General features: G+C 45.3%; 1 protein-coding gene and 1 long non-coding RNA gene across 4 annotated transcripts in view; one reads left to right on the top strand and one right to left on the bottom strand.

Moving 5' to 3' along the window:
- Positions 1-20,155, bottom strand: part of LOC125499712 — a 113,458-nt gene that overhangs the window by 34,462 nt on the left and 58,841 nt on the right. The window contains exon 3 of one of the 2 annotated variants that reach the window (XR_007276679.1): positions 17,425-17,525. The exons of the other annotated variant lie outside the window; for it this stretch is intronic. This is a non-coding gene — a long non-coding RNA (uncharacterized LOC125499712). The remainder of the gene's footprint in view (positions 1-17,424; positions 17,526-20,155) is intronic. 2 annotated transcript variants of the gene reach the window in all.
- LOC105692968 (fibroblast growth factor 18) overlaps positions 1-20,155 on the top strand; it is a 91,334-nt gene that overhangs the window by 30,555 nt on the left and 40,624 nt on the right. The window contains exon 1 of one of the 2 annotated variants that reach the window (XM_012412562.3): positions 12,393-14,419. The exons of the other annotated variant lie outside the window; for it this stretch is intronic. Coding sequence (XP_012267985.1) covers positions 14,400-14,419 — 20 coding nt within the window. The 5' untranslated portion in view covers positions 12,393-14,399. Of the gene's footprint in view, positions 1-12,392; positions 14,420-20,155 lie in introns of those variants that run through there. 2 annotated transcript variants of the gene reach the window in all.

Here is a 20,155-nt window from a genome sequence, read left to right as displayed (position 1 = left end):
TTATCCACCCGGCGTTAATAGTTCTCGGTAAATTGAACCGTTGCGAAAAAATCTAGATTACACCTTCGCGTGGCTCATTCGGATGGCATTCCATTCATCGGTCGTCTTCCCGAGGTACAAGGTAAATTGATAAATATAAATAAAAAGATTGGTATCCGCGATGTTTGCTGATCAGAGATAATCGGACGCGTAATCTCAGTCAGCAGCAATACGAGCTTTGACGACGATACCGACGGCTTATCCTTTGGCGGCTAGACAATCGCGCGTAAGGTGAAGGAAGAGACGGTGAAAAAATACCGCTCCGATAAATCGCCGAGGAAAATAAGTGAGCTCGAATTTTTCGATCGCACAGTTTGGATGAAAATCAATGCCGCTCATAGGAGAGCCCATCTCGCACCGCGTACGGTCTTGCGTAACGAATAACGATATTCGCCGAGGCTCAATATTTACCTGCGAGAAATCATAAACTGGAGAAGATGTTCGGTAGAGGCGGGCAACCTCATAAAATGAAATCTTGGCCCAAGTTCTCAGTTCCCAGCGCCCAGCCTCTTCAAAGCGGAAGCCCCCGAGTGAATGTTTGCCGATCGGCCTAGCGTAGCTGTACAAACTTAACTGCTGAATATCCCCGACGTTGCGAGAAAAGATTAAAGCTGGAAAATTCATATTTTCGCGTTAGCTGGAAGCGGGCGACTATTTTTTATTTATTTTTTTTCACTCCGCCAGACACAATCGGAAAGTTGCCATCGTAGATCGCAAACTACGTCTAACTTGGCCGCATTCTGCGTGGCGCCGCGTGGCTGGTCGCACTGACGTCGACCGACTCGGACTCCGGTAAACACGCGGGGAAGAGTCAATAAGTCATAAAACGCTCCACCAGGTATAACTTGCCTATGTATTACTGAAATGCGTACGCTCGAACGCGTATATAGGGTGACTAGTTTTGCGCAGAACTCGCAAAGGACGTCGAAGATCGATTCTTCAAACGCTGTCGGATCTGCCGTTCACTTGCCATTCGTAAATTTGAAGAGGAAAATTTTTCGGACGTCTCGCGCGTCGTTCCGAAAACTGGAATCCGACGGAATTCGTTTCAAGCAGATTACAGTCGATCACCCTGTAGACACAGAGGTGTTGCGTAGCTAGGCTACGTAGGAATACAACGTGTAGAGTAAAAAGTAAAAACGTACAGTCGGAGCCTTGTCCCCGTATGGGTGAAGTCAAAGTCGTGAGAATGGGGATATTGGGATGGATGTACCGATTCAATGTTCCGATCGGAAGAATAAAAAGGAGAAGGAAACCGATCGTTTGTTAGAGGATTTGAAATTCGTACGCCACCGTACGTCGCCCAACGCAAAATTTATCGATTTTGCATTCCGGTGCCGCGAGAAGAAGAAGAAGAAGAAGAAGGAGAAAAGAAAAAAAAAATAATTCTTCGTCGTTTTATGAAGGTGCGGTCGGGACCACAACGACTCGTGGTAACCGATCGCGGAGGTTCATCGCGTCCGGAGGACCGCACCGGGAGGAAGGAATGTCTCCGGCAAACACGAGCATCTAGACAAACAGGAGGAAGGTCTTCGTCGGGCCCGAAGAACTCCGGTTGTCGGGACTCCCCGCGCGAAGCACCGAGCATCAAGACTCCAGTCAAGACTACAGGCGCGATGCCCGGTTAAAAGTGTTTACACACTCGGCGACGCTCCGCGTCCCGACGCCCCCCGTCAGTTGGGTGGTTCTGCGGCGTATTTCCTCCGAACTTAAATTCCCGCGGTGCAGCCGCACGGGCAACGAAACTGTGAACTTTGAATCACGGTCGCCGGTCGCCGGACGGCGGTACCTCGCGCTAAATCCACCGCGACGATCGCGTGAAGAGGGAATCGGATCTCCGAATACTCGGTCAAGGTCGGTACGAAGCACTTGGCCTCTGCCCGGAGGATTAATTCACGTCGAATTACGTATTCGCGACACGAACGCTTTGCCAAACGTACGTACGTACGTACGTTCACGCGAGGCGCCTTTCGTATCGCGGAAAACGTTACCCGCTATCCACCAGACGAGCCAACTGTTACGTATGGTGCGTTTCTTTGAGAACGCAAAAAACAAAAAAAAAAAGACAATGATGAAAAGTATAAAACAAACAAATAACATTTCTCGGGCGAGATGACAGCGGTCGCTGGAAATTTCGCCTCGTGCGAAAGGCGGCGGTAGACGTCCGAGGTGTAAATTGACGCGTGAGTTTGCGCGACGATTCGTCATCGTACATGTGTGTGGGAATGGGACGTCGATTTACGTATAGCTTTAGGTGGAGGTATTGTTATACTCGCGTGTAAAACGAGGCGTACGTTTTGTAGAATATTGCATTTTTACGACGCTTTGCGAAATTCCGGAACGATTGATCGGCGGGAGGAGAGACTGAACAGTTTTCCGAAACGGCGTTGTCGCCACACGGGTATAGACAATATAATATACTTCGAGTTATACCGGCGCTTTGCAAAAACTTCTGGCACTTGCGAACCGCGAAACGAGCAATAAGTTGAACTTTATAACACCTTGGAAAAAGTTCTTTCAAAATTTTTAACGAGTACTTTCCGCGGATTGCAGCTGTATAAAATACTTTTCTAAAAAGATTCGTACCTATATATATATATATACAATTGCGCTTTACGATTCTCAAACGTCTGGATTTCTTACGATGTTACCTCAAAAATTACACCTTCCGAAACTTTCAGCGAAATTTATATAATCCATGCAACCTTAAAGGCGTCAGTTCGTTCAAAGTTTGTAAAATTGCGTATAGCTATTGCCGATCATTTTATTGACGCGAATTCGCGGAAATAATTTCGTCGTAAAACGCTTGCGATATTCTTTCTACTGCTTTCGCAATAATCGTACACGTCTGCGGACATGTGCTCGGTGCCTTGGAGTTGCGGAAGAAAAAATATAATCGGCGATCGGAGAATACGCGCGTGCTGGCCGCGGATAATGGACGACGAGGCAAATTGAATCCAAGCGTTATCCGGTGACCTCGTTTGCCTCGCGGCAAACGGGGCGACACGAGGAAATATCCACCTGATCTTCGAAGGGGATATTCTCAGAGTACGTGGTTAGCACCGCTTCGCCAACGAGTTCCCACAACGCGCACAGCCCTCCACTGTCCAAGCATTTCAAAGGCGCTGATTCCCGCATTGTAACGCGTTGCGCGGTAAGAGCTGCCGCCCTTTCAACCTTTTTCACGCGTTGCCGCGCGCGTCCGTTACCTTCGCTCTTCGCGATCGTAATTCGATCGAACGGCGACCGGATCGGAAAGAATTTGTCAAAATATTTCCGTAAAGAGTGCGCTTTTATTGAACCGTTGAGAAAACACGCTACAACCGGTTTCGTCGGAACGATATCTGTAGCTCGTTATCGGCCAAACGTGAAAAGTAATTGTCCCGACGTAGCGGATGATCGGCCAGAAAAAGTCCGGATTCCTCGGTGCGTTGATAAGAAAATTGGCATTCCAATGGTCAGGTGATAGCGTTGCGAGCGTTAATTATTTCTCGATCACAATACCGCTCGACGATTATCGTCGACGATCGCTGGTGTGCAGCAGGCGCCGTGGAAAACCTTGCTCGGATACGATAGTGAATTTTTTTTGCACGCTGACATTCCTGCGCATCCCTATGATCGATCGTTATCAACTCGCTGACATATATTTTGCATCGATATCTTGAATTTTTCGAATTCCCCTGCCGAAGAGAAAGAGACAAGAGCTACGCTGATAATTTCAATTAACGAGTTTCCATTAGTGGGGGATGACCGTGCAATTCCTAACTCGAGTAGAATTATACCGATAGACACACACTAGGCAAGAATAACTGAAATTAAGCAATCGATTTATCTGATCTTTTGTACCATGGCGCCGCCAAATGTGCCCAACATGTATGATATTTCAATTTTCACTTGCATGATATAGTAAAAATGTTTTGGCCATATATCGAGATAACGGAGATTGTAAGCACCCAAAATTCCCTGATAATTCCAACGTGTGCTTGAATATTGTGCTGATAATATAGCCACCGATTTAGCGACCGAAATATACCCAATAACCCCGACGACGTGATTTCCGATGCGAAAAATCAAACGTCGCATAAATTTGCCCAGGAATCGAATGAAATAAACTCATCCAAAGCACGTTGAATTCCGAATAATTAATCGTATAATATCGGTGTTGGAGCGAGCAGCAAGTGAAGACCCGACATGCCTCGTTATCTCCCGAGTTAGAAAGATATCGGTAAGAGCAATTTCATCGGGGATTAAGGTGGTCTTATTGCTCATAAGCTTTCGGTGATGTTCTGGTTCCATGTGATGTTGGAGTCGGGCGTAAGAACGCGAAGAGAATTCGTTTATGCGATCGATCTGACAAAAAATCGGGTTACACGCAAAACGTTTTTACCGATACATCAGGATCCCCCCGTAATTGTTTTCTATATAATAAACGCGAAGTTCGCTCGTCATTATCCTTGAGGATATTCCTCCCCTAATTTACGGCCATGATTTAAGGTGTCCAGAGATCCGCGATTATCGGCACCGATTATCTTAATGCGAACTGCGGACCTTCCCTCTCGGTTTTGCGTCGCTCCTTTTTGCTTTTCTCCTTCTTTTTTCCATCCGTCGATCCACTAATTCCAAAAATTCCCCCTCGCGGCCGGGTATCGTGGAGAATAAGGAAGGAGAGGAAGGGGGCTGCTTCGCTCGAGGAGATGCTCGCGAGCGGAGCGAGCTCGGACATAAATCATCCGGTACAAAGTGACTAATGAATCGATTTGAATAGGCAACGAACTTCTGGCCTGTCACTTAGGACCTTCAGTCTTTCGCGTTCTAAACTCGACTCCGCGTGCGCGGGCAAAGAGAATCGTCCCACCGTTTCGGTTGAACCCGTAGGTGATGCTCGGTCAATTAAATATACGATGGAAGTTGAGAAAAAAAATATTCCTCCGGGTATAAATCGGCGTTTAAAGGCGCTATGATTGGGTGAAATTATGTAAAAACTTCTTGTGAAATGATATTTACTTGACAAGTTGCAGCAGCAACGGTCGCTATTAACGTCATATCCAACAATCCCGTTAATGCGTGCGCGTCTCATTACTCGCCTTCGACAAACTTCTCTGACCTTCTTTGTCGAGTGAATCGAGCACGGCCCGCGGTTCGTATAATACATCGCTCACACCGCTTTCGCGTTCGTGTTCTTCTATCCGAACGGCGGTTCGTACGTTCGCCAATCGGCCGATCGCACACACCGACGATTCCTTCGAAGTTGAACGGAGTTCGACTCGACTCGTATTATCGTATGTCAACCGGCTGCTCACTTCACCCGGGATACGACAATCTGGACGAAACGAGGTAAAAATTGCGAAGCGTGGAAATTGCGTGGAACATCGAACGAATGAAAAATCATGGAATCGAAACGCCTGCATATAGTGAAGGAAGAAAAAAAGCGATACATATATATACATATATTGTTCGCCCCGCCGGGCTATTCACACGACCGCAAGTCGCACGCATGCAGGTATAATGCAAAAAGCGTCGTTCTGTAACGAGTATGCAGAATAAGGTACCCATACGCTACGCTAACGCGAGGTGCCAATATTTGCAAACGAGTATAAATATATAATGGGCCTTAGAACGGCGCCTCGATAAGTAGCAGCGCGAACCGCGGCTGTGGACGCCTTCTATTTTTTTGTTATTTATTTATTATTTTATTTCTCCTTCTTTTTCTCTTTTTCTTTTCATTTTTCTTCTCTGATTTACTGAGAAAACAGCGGAGAGTTCCACCCGGGCTGGATTCCCAGTGTAACTACATCCTATACATTCTTCGCCATTATTATACCGGTATAGGAATTTTCCTCGGTCATTTGCGAGACGCGTGTCATACGAGGCAGAGCTGCTTGGCTAGAGACGCTGAAAATTTATGTCACTGTAGGTGAGAAAACGTTTCCGGAAATTCTGCCGGCGCATATCTGATTGTATTACGTGTAATTTTATAGATGCGATTAACTAACGGAGTTAATTTATTATGGAAAAAAGGTGATAACGTTGTTACGTTGTTGCAACACAATCGTCGATGACGACCGAATTCTGTTTAAAAAAAAATTACGTCAGGTATATATTCAAGGCGAACTTTTCCTAGCAATCTTCGTCGAGATAAGGCGATTCCGTTTAAATCCCGAATACCCGATACACCCGGTGATATTCGCTGGCTCAAAATTTCAGGTGTAGAATTGAACATTTTTCTTATTTCTTTTGCTCCTTTTCTTCACTTCTCCTTGAAATGATTTGCAAGTTCGAGAATCGCCGTTGGTATGCGACCGACCACACGCACGCGAGCGTTATGTTATTGTTGCAAGATGTGAAGTGAAGATCTACTCTTTATGCACTCGAAACTTATTGACGAATGTTGTTGTTGCGGAGAAGCGCAAATGTTATTGCAGGAGTTGAATATATGAATCGAGGTGTCACAAAACTGCGGTGGGTCGTACGGCCGTCTCGGTTACCGCGTTGCTCTGCCGCGCCTCCTCTACGAAAATGGAATTGGATTTCGCGCGAGATAAAAATAGAAGAAAAAATACAATACACAGAGATACTTTTACCGCTCGTACTTTTCGGACGGTGAAACGCTTCGCGTTGCGCCGCCCCCACAACTCGTACCATTCGCCTCTTCGCCTCGCGTTATTATAGTTACACGTCTTCGACTACACTAATTACTTATTCCCGTCCGCGTCGTACTGCCGCCGCTATACCGTAGCGATCGCTAACGAACTAGGGAAAATATATTGGTAAGCCATTATGTAGCGGGGAGTCGTACGTATCTACACTTATACACGGCCAGTGGTTATGCCGGTAAAAAGCTGAAAGCACATAAAGAAGACGCGGGGCAAGCTCACGGAGTTATACGTCTAATATATACTCGTTTAATTCAATGTCTTCATTCCGACTTTATTCATCACTCGTTTCTCCGCTCCGTGAAATTATATCTTATCTGTACGAATTACTTTCTGTTGAAAAAAATTTGGGGAAAAAAAAATGAATAAAAATTCTACATTCATATCGCGTCAATCACCAGCTGCGGGAATAATTCAAGCATTTGGTGTAACATGTGTATACATGGGATATCCACCACACGCGCTCGTTGAGAGAAATTATTTGAAAAAATGATAAAGCGAAATTATAAATAGGAATAACGAATAGAGAATTTACGACGCGAAGATAATAATTGACAGGCGTTAAATCCCCTGTCAGAATATATCGCAAATGAATCAGCGCGACTAACGCAATCGGCGGGGTGGTTCGGGACAATTGTTACGTAGAAATGCGGGCTAAGCGCTACTCTGTAAATCAATTAGTATATTTAGTGGGACATAAACAGTACGTTTTAGTGGTGCTCCGATGAGTATAACGATAGCCGGAGCGCGGGGAAGATCCGTGTACCGAAATTTACTCCGTAGATTCGGTGGTGCGACTGAAATGGTCAGTTTTACTCGTTCGGTTCGTTTTGAAACTCCGACGAAAAAACACCCCGAGGGCCGGTCGAGGCCCAGAGCGTCAGACCCAAGTCTTTGATTTTAGAACCCGCATGCCTCGTGACCGAGCACTCAAACAACGCGCGGCGAAGTCTCCGTTCTTCCTCGCTTCTCTCTATTTCTTTTCCTTCCATCCTATGACTTACCTCGAAATTGAGGTGTCGACGTGAAAACTAATACCTCCGCGTATGTGCGTGCGGTCCGTTTTTTTCTCCTTATCGTTATTATTGTTATTATTATCCTCTCGGAATAATTAAAATGTATATCTATGCCTCCGTAAAAACGAACGAACTTTACGAATGAACTGAAAAATGAACCGGGGCCATGGTCGAAACTCGACAACCCACTAACGACGATTTATCGCTCGTATATTGTACTTCTACGCTATCTCCTCTGTTCCGGCACCTCCAACAACTCAACTCTCCTCCGTGTACCGAACGCCGCCTTTGTACTTTGTACGCTTCGAATTGCGTCCGCTCGCTTCTCTCACCTGTTTGAAAGGAAAGATTTTCCGATTCCCAGATTCGATGATCGTCGAAAATCCACCTCGTTTTCCCCGATAAACTTACAGCACGAAGATCAGCTCGACGCGACGTACCACCGCTCGTTCGGGGGATTCCAAAGAGTCGTCGGGCTCAGGGACAGCTGCACGGTCTGAAGGTTAGTGTGCAGGTTTCGGTATGCCTAATTAAATAGCGCTCCGTATTTAACGGTATACGTGTACCTAACGTATGTCTCCCAGCCAGCCCCGTAGCGCGCAGGTTACAAGGATAGGAAATGGGACGGGGATAGGCAGGGTGAATTTTATTACGTCATAACGCGGTCCAGGAGGTGCTGAGCCCGAACGATCCACGCCTGTGTGGTCCACCTCCTCGTTCGTATTATTATACGCCTCGATCCACGGTTTTTCGGATTTCAATCTTTATTATTTCCAATGGTTATTTGGGGCGGTTTTCTGTTTCTACTTTTTATATTTTTCGTTTCTCAGTTCGATCCGTGCACCGCGTCCAGACCCCTCCGACGGGATCGTAACACTCGCCGCTTCAGTTCCGGTGAAAACCGCAGGCTGATTAAATGCGGTTTGCCGAAACCCGCGCGCGGAATCCGTCGCGACGCCAAAGTTGGTTCCACCACCGTAATGGAAACTACTGCCGACAACTGCATCATGCACACTATCGCCCACATTCCGTGTAGACGGCTCGGTAGTTCTACGCGTAATTGCAGGTTTGCGGCTTGCTGATTTCTGCTGCACTTCAAGGGGGTCGCAAAATATTCCGCTGTCCGCCTCGCGCTACTACACGTTTCGCCGATCGATCGCGCGGACATCCCTCTCCAGAAAAAGATGAAAAAAACGCGGACAAAAATTGACGAGACAAAAAAGAAAAACCCGCGATCTACCGGAGTGAAAATTTTATTCCGAAGTAACGAGTTGTCGAGGTGCTAAGGCGTCCGTGGATATAATACAATAATCGGGCGAGTTAACACCTCGATAATGCGCCGCGGCAATCTGTGATCGGTGTCACGACAAACTGCGGCAATAACAGTAATAGTGAGGAGCAACGGAAACGGCTTTTGTGCCACCACCTGAGCGAAGAGCGAACGAAAAGGGTTTAGCGAGCTATGAGCCATTAATGTGGTGGCGGAGTACGAGGAGATGAAGAGCGCAGGGGGACCGAGGGGAAATGGGAACGGTGCGAAGAACATTCCTGAGCGTTATCGGCCGCAGTCCCAGGAGAAGGTTATTTGCCACGCCGAGAGCAATTAGCTGTTGCCTCTGCGCCCCCCCCCCCCCCCCTTTCCCTCCATCTTTCGCTGCTCGCCCCTTCTTTCTCACCCGCGGAGTTTCATCTCGTTCTAACTCGAAGTTTTTCACGCGTCTTTCTCGCCTCGAGTGCGTTCAGACTCCAAGGGGGCTCGAGTATCGCGACTATGCTGCAAAGATCACCAATGACGAGAGACTGCAACAGTCAAAGTCATCCGGAGACCGAGCCAAGGTGTCTCTCCTCGAGATCGATTCCATGTTTACTCAATACCCGGCTCATAGACCTCTGCAAATAACCGCTAATTGCCGCTGGTCATCCACTACCGGGAATCCGTTTGTCATCCACGATCGATCGATCGATCGAGTGTTGACGATTGTTCAGAAATTTATCGCCTCCGACGAGCCGTGCATCGGTTTACCGATAAGACGAAAATCCATCGGATGCGTCGAGTTTTCCGAAATTCTCGCTCTTCTCGTACAGGTGGAGAAAATCCTCAATTTTACTCTCCCAAAGGAAAAGTTTCGGATTATCTTTGGGGAAAAAGTTTTTCGAATAGACACAATAATAGTTAGGAGACTTCGGACTCGCCGGCTGTATTGCGTACGTCGTGTCTCATGGCCGGTGCAATCGAGACGAAGTGTAAGCGGGCCTTCAGAGAGAACTACGGCAGGCAAACAAAGGATGCCAAGCGTCGTTCTATGATTTACACTCAGCGGTCGCCGGGTACCCCTGGGTACGTCGGGGCACGCGGGGGCGTCGGTTTCGCCGGCAGGTAGCAGTTATATAGGTACGCACTCCGGCGCAGCAACTGCGGCGGCAGGTTCTTCCTTCTTCTTCCTGCAATTCAATGCGACGCAGGAACACCAGCGGCAATATAAAGGAAGCAGTCGGAGGGAACTTGTTTATTTTTTTTTCATCTTTTCAAAGCGACGATGTCCGTTAAGATCCCGTAAAAATCTACCCCATTTCCAGGACGATCGATCCTTAAAAACCGAGGAAGGCACTTCGGTGAACGGTGAGCAGAGACAATGTTGATCCCGAAGATAGGGTGACGTACCTTCGCGAGCAATCTATAACGATCCCGATATCCCACCAGAGTCCATTTCGCGTCGAGCTGCAGGGGTTGTCGATCTTATATAAATTCAGTTAGCTTGCGTCCGCCTAGCAAATTCTCTCACGCGACGAATTTATTTGAGGGATTTTTTCGGTCCCGAGATTTAGCGACAAGCTTCTGGAATTTTAACGAAATTGTAACCCTCGGTTTTGGTCCTGTTTTCAAATCGTAGGAATTAGGGGGTGGTCGTAAAAAAAAAAAAAAAAAAAACTATCCGCCGCAGAGACGCGAATCCGCGTCATTATCGTCGCTCGCGTTTCCGCAGGTACGACGTCACCGATGATGTTCCGCACGCAACCGCTCCTCCCGGTTTTACACGTCGTATACGTCGTACACCTCTACATGTATAATATATACGCGCGTACGCTTCGTCATCGGCGACGGTAATAACAATGATAATAACAACGGTAGAGGGAGAAAAAGAACCACACACACACCGAGAAAATAAAATAAAGATAAAGAATTAAAGAAACTAATTAACACAGCGTAATAAAACCAAATATTACTGCCGAGACGTGGCTGCTGCACCGCGGAGAGCTCCTCGTGCGTTGCGTGGGCGTAGGGTAAGAGAGGAGGATATCAGAAGCGTGGAGGGGAAAGTTTGAGGCAGCGATTTATTCGAACCACGGTACAAATAATGTAACGTAATATAATCTCTCTCTCGACTGCGGTAGTATAATATGAAAGTATGTAGCCGATGCCGAGCTGCCGTCGAGCTGCGAAGCAGGCAGAAGCGGTGTAATCTAAAACCTATTGATAATTAATTATCTCCGTCCGTTACTCTGTTTTCAATTCTGCGGGAATTTTTTTCGCACTTTTTTTTCCACTATTTTCCTCTCCCTCTCCCTATATCTCTCTATTCCCCCGTATAAAGAATGCGATGAACTTCACATACCCGTTCCGTAACAGGGTTACATTCTTCGATCTTCGTCAATCCTCGAGCTGCTCTGACGCCGTTCGGTTGCGGGCATTTACGTGCTGCTATGGAGAACGATCGGTGAAGAAAATATGAAAACGCGTCGCTCGGAATAGGTGCGCGGGGTGTATCGGACTATGAAAAACGGGGGGTTTTTCGTAATAAAATGAAAAAATGTGAACGCGTTATTACGCGGTTACATCTAAGTTCACTCGTTCGCTCCGCGCATCAAAGTCGTCGTCGGCATGGCCATGACTGTATGAAATATAACCGTTCCAGCTATAATGTTGTGTAAGTGACGTAAAATAAATAATTATGGATTTCACCGGCGGCTAAGCAAACTCCATTCGTATATGGTACACGTACATTAAATTTTATACGTACACTTGCGCGTCTGACGCAACGCTGTAATTATATTGTCAATGGCTCGGCGCTATGAAATCTTCATTAAATTAACGAAAGCTATAAATTTTTCACCGGGCTACACCAACATTTTCCCGCGCAAGCTTTCACTTCGTACCTAGTTCCCTTCATCGCCGACATAAAACGCCGCTCAAGATTACGATGATACGTCCCGATGCACTTGCATCTCCGATACCCAGCTGCGGCGGTCCAAGGGTACCCGGTAGCGATTATTACCGAAGAATTCGAATCGACGAGATCCGTTTGCCGCTCGTACTCGGATCTCTCCTGATTCTCATCCACGCGCGCGGTGTCGCTGGATGAAATCGTCGTGAGCCGATCGGAACGGAACGTCAATTGTGTTTGTGTTGAAAAGCAGTTGTGAAAACTTTTATCATCGACAGTAGAGTACGAAAAAAAAGTGGAGTGGAGAAACGAGACGAGAAGAGGAACAAGACCAACGACGATAAGGTGCATCACCCTGTCTGCATGGACAGTGCAAGAGGAACTTAGGGATAAGTTGGTCTCGCAACGGAACCAGGTGAAATATGGAAAGATCCGTCGTACGAAGAGATCGAGGATGAATCCATCGTAGAAGGGTGATTCTCCGTGAGCGGCTCGCGCGGAGTTGACGCCGCGTCCGTCGAAGCTTTTCTCGGTATAGATCAAGATCGAGGGATCGAGGGATCGAGGACGGATCGTCGGATCGTCGGACGGCGTAGCGCATCGAGGCGGGAGCGGCACTGTCGTGTCGTTCGTAGCGTTGCTAGCGGAATGGAGAGCGTTCCGTAGAGTGGATCGGAGTGTTCCGTTGCGTTGAGAAGGGGGGAGGACTCGCGCGCCTGGCTCGCTGCTGCGTTTAGTGGTGGGTGCTGTGGCCCGTGTGTGCCAGCAAACTTACTGGTTGGCAGTTGGCTCACCGATCACTCGCCTAACCCTAGCTCGCTAGAGCGCCTACCGAAAATCAGTGATCCCCACCGGAGTGGATGGAGTCCGGAGTCACAGTCGGTTCAGTACGCGCTCAACCGTGATCACAGCAGCAGCGGTAATACCGCGCGGCTTACCCGCGACAACTACACAACGCCGACAATTTAATTATTTCTGTTTTTTTTTTTTTTTTTCTCTTTACGTTCGACATTTTGTCACTATAATTTTTATACTTGCTGCAATTTTATACTATTGCCAAGTACGTAGTGCGTCGGCCCCCCCACCCCCCTCCTCTTCTGTGACACTGCATCGGAATTTGTTTACATCGGTATTATAAAGTATCGCAATAAACAACAATTGCAACAAAAACTTGGTGTTACAACCATTTCATTTCAACGCAGAGGAAGACGAAAAATTGATTTGAAATTTCACGCTTTCCTCTATTATTTTTTTTTTTTTTGTTTTTTTTTTCTCCTATCAGTCGACGACAGTATCAACTTTTTGGATCAACTGGGATTTTTTTTTTCACGTTCGATCCTACGATCGACGACAGTTTCAGCAACGGTGATAGATTGTTGTCTATGCACGAATAATTACTTTGCGGTCAAGTGTATGTTTGGTGATTCTTTCTACCGATCGATTATTCGTTTGCTCTATCAACTTCTTCAGTGAATATTGATTTTTTTTTTTTTGGTTTTGATTCGATTTCGATATCATCGGTGATTAAGAGAAGATCAAGTGCAAATGTGAACGATCAGGATATTCGTTTTTCCCTCTGCGACGTCTCCTATATCAAAGTGGCATAGTGAGGATCTTGGATTTTTTCTGATCATCATGACGGAGGAGCGATGCACTTTGGAAGTGTTCACAACGATCGAGTATCACCAAAACTTCTATTCGATGAAAGAAATCACGTGTAACGATTGAACGTATTCGCAACATTACACTAATGAACATCGTTCACTGATTGAACTGCGTACAATTGACCAGTAACTGATCCTCGAGCTTTCGAAGACCTTGGGAAAACTGAGATCTGATGAGACTATCTGCCCAAAAGGGGGGTCGAAATTTCATTAACCGGATTATTATTGATTTTTCAAATCGATGAGGAACTTGTAAGTTTTTTATATAGCAACGGCGGCAATAAACCTACTCGATTCTGTTGAAACTCGAGAGTTAAGTTTTTCAAGTCCTGTGAGTGGATTCGATGAGCGGATATGAGCGGATTTCGATTATCGGGAAGATAATCGAAAAGTTGAATTGCCCCCTGTGATTGTGTGCTACTGATAATTGAGGTGCAAAATAGTTACGAAATATAAATACAAAAAAAGAAATTGAAAAAAATAAAATAAAGTAAAATTAAAAAGTATTACTGTACGCGCGTGCGTTAACTTTCGGAGCAGAAGTGCATCGCGTGCGAATAGCGATAAACGAATCCGACAGAAGACGAAGAACCGTACGAAGAAGAGGGCGGTTCAAATTCAAGTCTTCGCCGATCGATTTTTGGATTTTTTTCCTGATATTTCGTCAAACTCTGCGTCGAGCAAAGTCCGAGTGCGATATTGAGCCATCGATCACCAACTTTTCGGAATAACGCCGTGTGAAAATCGCGTGTGAAAGGGGAAGGGAGACGGCGAAGGGTGTACGTCTTCGATGTGCGGTTTTTGAAAGCAGCTTGGAGGCCAGCCCGACGCAATGCGTCGACGCTGCTGACGTAACGCGCCTGGATGCGTCTCACTCTAAGCACGTGAGTTACAAGTAATTTAATTGAAACTACGATAATTAAAAACCCGAAATTATTCCTCTCGAGAATCTGGTAAAAACTATCAAGGAAATTCCTACACTTGTTTATCCTCCGAGTCGGAGCAGGTACCGATATCGACACCCCTCGTCAATTACGAAGTCCGTAGTCGTCTCGGTTATTTTCTCCTCTTGGAGATTGAAAATGCAACTTTTACGGTGTAAATTTGAATGCTTGCATAACGGTACCTTCCGGGGTCCACACAGGCGTTCTCAACTTCGGTGTCGAACGAGCCTCGTCCAACAACCCTGGCCCTCGTCTGCCGAGAAAGAAAGAAAAGGGAAAGACACGAGCGGGGCTGCGGGGCGTGTGACCGCGAGACGGATTCGGTTTTCGCTTCTGCGCTCTTCTAAACAAGTTTGAATAAAAAAAAAAAATGACGAAAAAGAACTCGAAAGGAGAATAGGACTAAAGGCGAACGAGGAGGAAGAGGAATCCAAAGAGATAATGCCACCCCGTCTTAATCCGCCTGGTCAGGAAATATAAGGGGGGCTTTATTCGCCTTATTTGTAATTTCACGGCTCCTCTATGTTCGTCGAACGGATGGGGAGCCGGATTTCTCATTCACCCCTTGCTCGGGGTTTCAAGCTCTCGACCATGCATCAAGATTTTAACCCCATTGCGATGGAATCACGACGTGCCACCCTACCTAGCTGGCCCCAGACCCCCTCCAACTCCCGACTGCGCCGTCTCGACGATCCCTGTTCTGCTACAGTAGCTGCGAAAGCTGCGGCAGCTTTCCTTTTCGAACCCCGAGAGTCGGCCGCGATTCGCCTTACGACCCGGTGCACGTCTTTCGAAATCATCGGTGCCGATCGTTGAATAATTTTCTCACGCGTACAGCGAAAATGAATACGATTATCATGGGGCATGCGCCATGTGCCCCGTTATCGCAGATTGCAAAACAGACGATCTCATGATTCGCAGATATCTCGTACAACATTGCATGACTGAGCGTAGATAGTAATCTTTAACGATGGGAATTTCCAGACTCTTCAAAAGTTTGAGTAGGCACGGAAATTAAAATCCATATCTCTTCAATATCGCGTCGCGGTGTTCGGAGGTGTACGACACCCGCGCCGTTCTTACTCTTCCATACTCCTGACATCCAATAATGCATACGTATTCCAATGAGATGCGTCATCGAGTTATCAATATCTCGCCTTGTATTCGGGTCTTCCGCCTCTGACCCAATCTTGAAAACGGTTACGAGTATGCGTACCTACCGGTATGTAAGATATACCTGTACTCGTGTGCGTCTACGATCCGACGTTTCATTTACCGCCCATTCAACAAATCCCCGCTGTCTGTCGGGCCTCGTTAATTAGCGACAGATGTCGATAACGATTTCAAAGTTATTTATACTCTCAGCTGCGGAGATACGCTCGCGAAAAATTTCACCGACTCCGAACGATATCGAGAACTCCGTAACCTTATATAGGCATCGACCGCGCGCGAAATTTTATTTTTCTAAAATAGAAAATCGCATATCTCGGATTCAACTCACCCCGTCCAGGGATGATTTTCAACGACGAACGCCGTCAAATATTTCGCACGAGAATTCGCTGATCTTGTACGTAATCTTTCTGAGAAATCTGCGTGGAATTTCATAAAACTTCGTATGCACCTGAACCGAATACACACACGAGCTCATTAAATTTCTGCTGAATCAACAGAAAAACATAATTCCACAAGCCGGCGAATAATCGATTTGTGCTTATTCCTTTTTTTTTTTTTTTAATCATTCTTACTCGTTTCAATTAGCATCTAGTTATCAATGTAACAACCTCGCTGGAATACTCAGCTCCTCCTCTCGTCGATTCATTCGTTGCAAGTCCCAATAAATGTTGAAAAAGGTTAACAACTGTAAGATCGTACATTTATCCATCGAATCGGTTCGTGTAGAGAGGCGTGCACGCGCAGCAAATTCCGTGATAGCCACCGCCGCTGCCGCTGTGCACTTCTCACACAGCGGTATAAACCGCGGATAAGAATTATGTACACGTGCGGCGGTCTCGATCGCAGTGGTCCAACTTGCACCCCGAGGTGCGGGTACACGTGTATTTTCAACGTGCGCAACTGCTGAGCGGGGCACGGTGTGCGAAGAAAAAATAATATATACATGTGCGATGATGCAATAATGTACCCCTTTGGAGAAACCCCTCGATGGATATACATATATTGAGTGTCGTATTGCAGTTTCGTGCATGCCTCGCTTCTTTGATCCTTCGGAGATCGTATGGCGACCCTTGACACGTCCCTGTTTCCGATCTACCGATAGGTATAAGCGATCCAGACTCTTTTGACCCGAGACAAAGCGTTTCTTTCCTCCAAGAGGCGTGCGGGGTATACATGTATTCACCCGTTGTGAATTCTGACTGCAGCTCACGCCGCCTCCTCTGCTTGTACGCGTGGAAACGTTGAACGGAAACGAGAGAGAAGGGGTTGCGTCGACTCCTTGAGGGGCGGAATCGATATCCATCAATTTTCGTCATCCTATTCCGTAGAGTCCGTCCGTTTGGATGCTTCGTTGTTTTCACTTCGGTTGTTGTTACTTATTTATTTATAAGCCATTTTTCTGAGGAGAGGTGCGATCGACGCACGCGGCATTTCTTGTTCAATTTTATACCGCGCCTACGCGTCACCGTTTTCGTTGTACGTGTGTGCTCGATTCTATGTGTACATTACGCATAAACAGATTCGCTCGATTCGCGTGTACACGCGTACTCTTTACTCTTTACTCTTTACTCTTCGCTTTTTACCCTCCTCCCTTGCTCCCCACCGTTGGTGCCACTTTCCCATGTCGACTTTACGACACTCAATACGACAGACCGTGTAAAACGTGAAACTCCCTACCGGCTATAATCACGCCGTACATGCACCTGCTACAGGTATTATTGCAGTTACTCAGCTATATACCCACCTAATATAATATACGGTACTGTACATACCTACGCGAAGTTCGCGGTATTAGATCTTTTTGAGAGTGCACCAGTGGGTATCCCTACGTGCGACCGAAAAAGTGAGCGTGTATCGGACCACAAGTGCGAATCTGAAATAAAAAAATTATTTCATTGATGGTTGTACAAGTTAAAGTCGAGATATCTAATTTTTTTCGCTTCGCAAAACACCGAATGACCGATAACTCGATCATTTCGATAAATGAATCAATTTTATTGGCAAATTCGGATTCCTGAGCTCCGAATATATAAGAATACCCCATAAACGATGATAGGAAGAATGTTGATTTTTAGGTAAAAAATGAAGAATTTGAAAAAATGATTGTACAACGCTTTTCTTACGTATTTTGACCTCAGGAATCCGAATCTGAAAGAAAAATTGATCTATCTCTAAAATTGACCGGGATATCGCCAATTTTCAGCTTTTTGGGATCAAAAATAAAAAATTGATTTTTTAGTCTATCTTATTGTAATTTGAGCTCAGGAATCCGAATCCGAAAGAAAAATTGATCTATCTGCAAAAATGACCGAGTTATCCTCATTTTTTCGCGATTTTTGGCATAAATTTGAAGATATCTCGAAGGGAAAAAATCGTAGCTCAATTTGGACAACGGATTCGTGTTCCTGAGGTCAAAATACATAAGAAAAGTGCCATACGATCAATTTTTAAAAATAAAAATTTTTGGTCAAAATTTGAAAAAATCGTAAGGGGTACCCCTTGGAAAAATCTCAAATTTTGGCAAAAAATTTTTATTTTTAAAAATTGATCGTATGGCACTTTTCTTATGTATTTTGACCTCAGGAACACGAATCCGTTGTCCAAATTGAGCTACGATTTTTTCCCTTCGAGATATTTCAATTTTTCTGCTTCAAAAAGTGAAAAATAGGCGATAACTCGATCAATTTTGTAGATAGACCAATTTGACTTTCGAATTTGGATTCCTGAGCTCAAAATACATAAGAATAGCATATAAAAAAAAATATTTTTTTTTTATCCAAAATTGACAAAATTCCAAGGGGAACCCCTTTGGATTTTTTCGATTTTTCGGTCGAGAATGAAGTATTTTTAAAGTCAGTTGTATGATGCTTTTCCAATGTATTTTGACCCGTTGGAATACGAATCTGTCGACCAAATTCAGTAACGAATTTTTCCCATCGACATATCTCAATTTTATCGATTTTCAGAGGGATAAATCAACGATAATCAAATCAGTTTCATACACCGATCAATTCAGGTCACAGATTTGGGCTCCTGAGGTCAGACCATGCCTATGAAGACACCAACGGAGACTTTTTCGATTTCCGATTGTTTGGTGTTCGGGAAAGTCGGGGCGCCGTAAAGCGAGATCCGGTCGTTTAAAAATGACGTACGTTTTTCCCTCGACCTAGGCCACGCGGCTTGGTTACCGGCGACCGAGTGGCAAACATTGTAAATCCTCGACACATGTGCTAATATGAATAATAAGCGAACACAAGAAATATTTTAGCGCGGCAGTCGCCGCCTGGTCGGTGCAGTCCTCTCATCAACGATGATCGCCACTCGAATTCTCCTCGCCGGTATATAACTCTCGAAGTTTTCGCGCCTTTTTTTCTTCCGTTCATTTAGTTATTTATATTCATATTCATTGTATACTCTTGTCGTGAATATGAATTACAAACATCGGTTACTTCATACGGGATGATCAAATTTTACTCCGATTCCATTGCGAATCATCGACCCAAGTATTCGCCCAAAAACAGGAAGAGAAAAAAGAAACGTCGGGGTTGTTCACCCCGTTAAAACTTTTCTCGTCCAAGCGGCAGATATATACGATCGTAAAAGTTTGAGACTGGTAGAAAACTTGAAGCATTGTTGTTTTTTGTAAGCAGCAGCAGCAGCAGCAGCGGCAGCAGCAGATATAAGGAGACGAGACCCGCAGACTATAGAAAAGGAGGAACAACTATAATAATCTTATCATCGGAAGTAGCGTCGCGTCTCGCTTTTAATTCGCACCGGTTTATAAGATTAATTATATTTGCATTCACACGCCGTTCTAAATTTCGCGCATAAACTTTTCGGGGAAAATATTTGTACAATGCAGGAGTAAATTGTCAAACCTAAAACAACTTCCGCCGATAAAACCGAATAAGGTCCTTTTCATTTTATTTCATTTTATTTTATTCTTTTTTTTTTTCTTTCCTCCTCATGTACAAGTTTTCGGAAACTCAATTTGTTCAGTCTTATCTGCAGACTACTTTGTATAAGTGCTGCACTCTCTTCAGTGTACACATTGGGTCGTCAGGTGGTAGACGCATGTGGGTAACGAGGTATACCTACATTTGTATGTAGACGATTCTCACTGCGCTTCTCGGAGAATGAAATGTGTGCCGAGTGTCGTAAATACTGCTGCATAATTTACTGCACTTTCAATGGGTCTCGTTTACAATCAAATAATTTTCTGATACCCATAGACTGTTTTCAAATGCGCAGTGATCCTCGCTTGCGTTGTCAGTGCGTTGAATCTGCGATACAATGTGTGCCTTCGCGTGCGTCGAAACATCATTGTATCGAAACTTCAATGTAACGCCGACTGGCCAAGTGGGGGGGAAAAGCGAACGTCAATTTTGAACTATATGTTCTTGTTTTATCTGTAAAAGAAAAAAAAAAAAAAAAAAAAAACAGTGAAAAAAATAGATCAAATGTGAGAAGAAATAAAATTAAACGCTTTCTACATCCGATCTA

The sequence above is a fragment of the Athalia rosae genome, chromosome 1 (assembly GCF_917208135.1).
Source record: "Athalia rosae chromosome 1, iyAthRosa1.1, whole genome shotgun sequence".
NCBI lineage: Eukaryota > Metazoa > Arthropoda > Insecta > Hymenoptera > Athaliidae > Athalia > Athalia rosae.
Note: the sequence above shows the minus strand (reverse complement) of the source record. Positions and strands in the feature narration are given on the sequence as shown.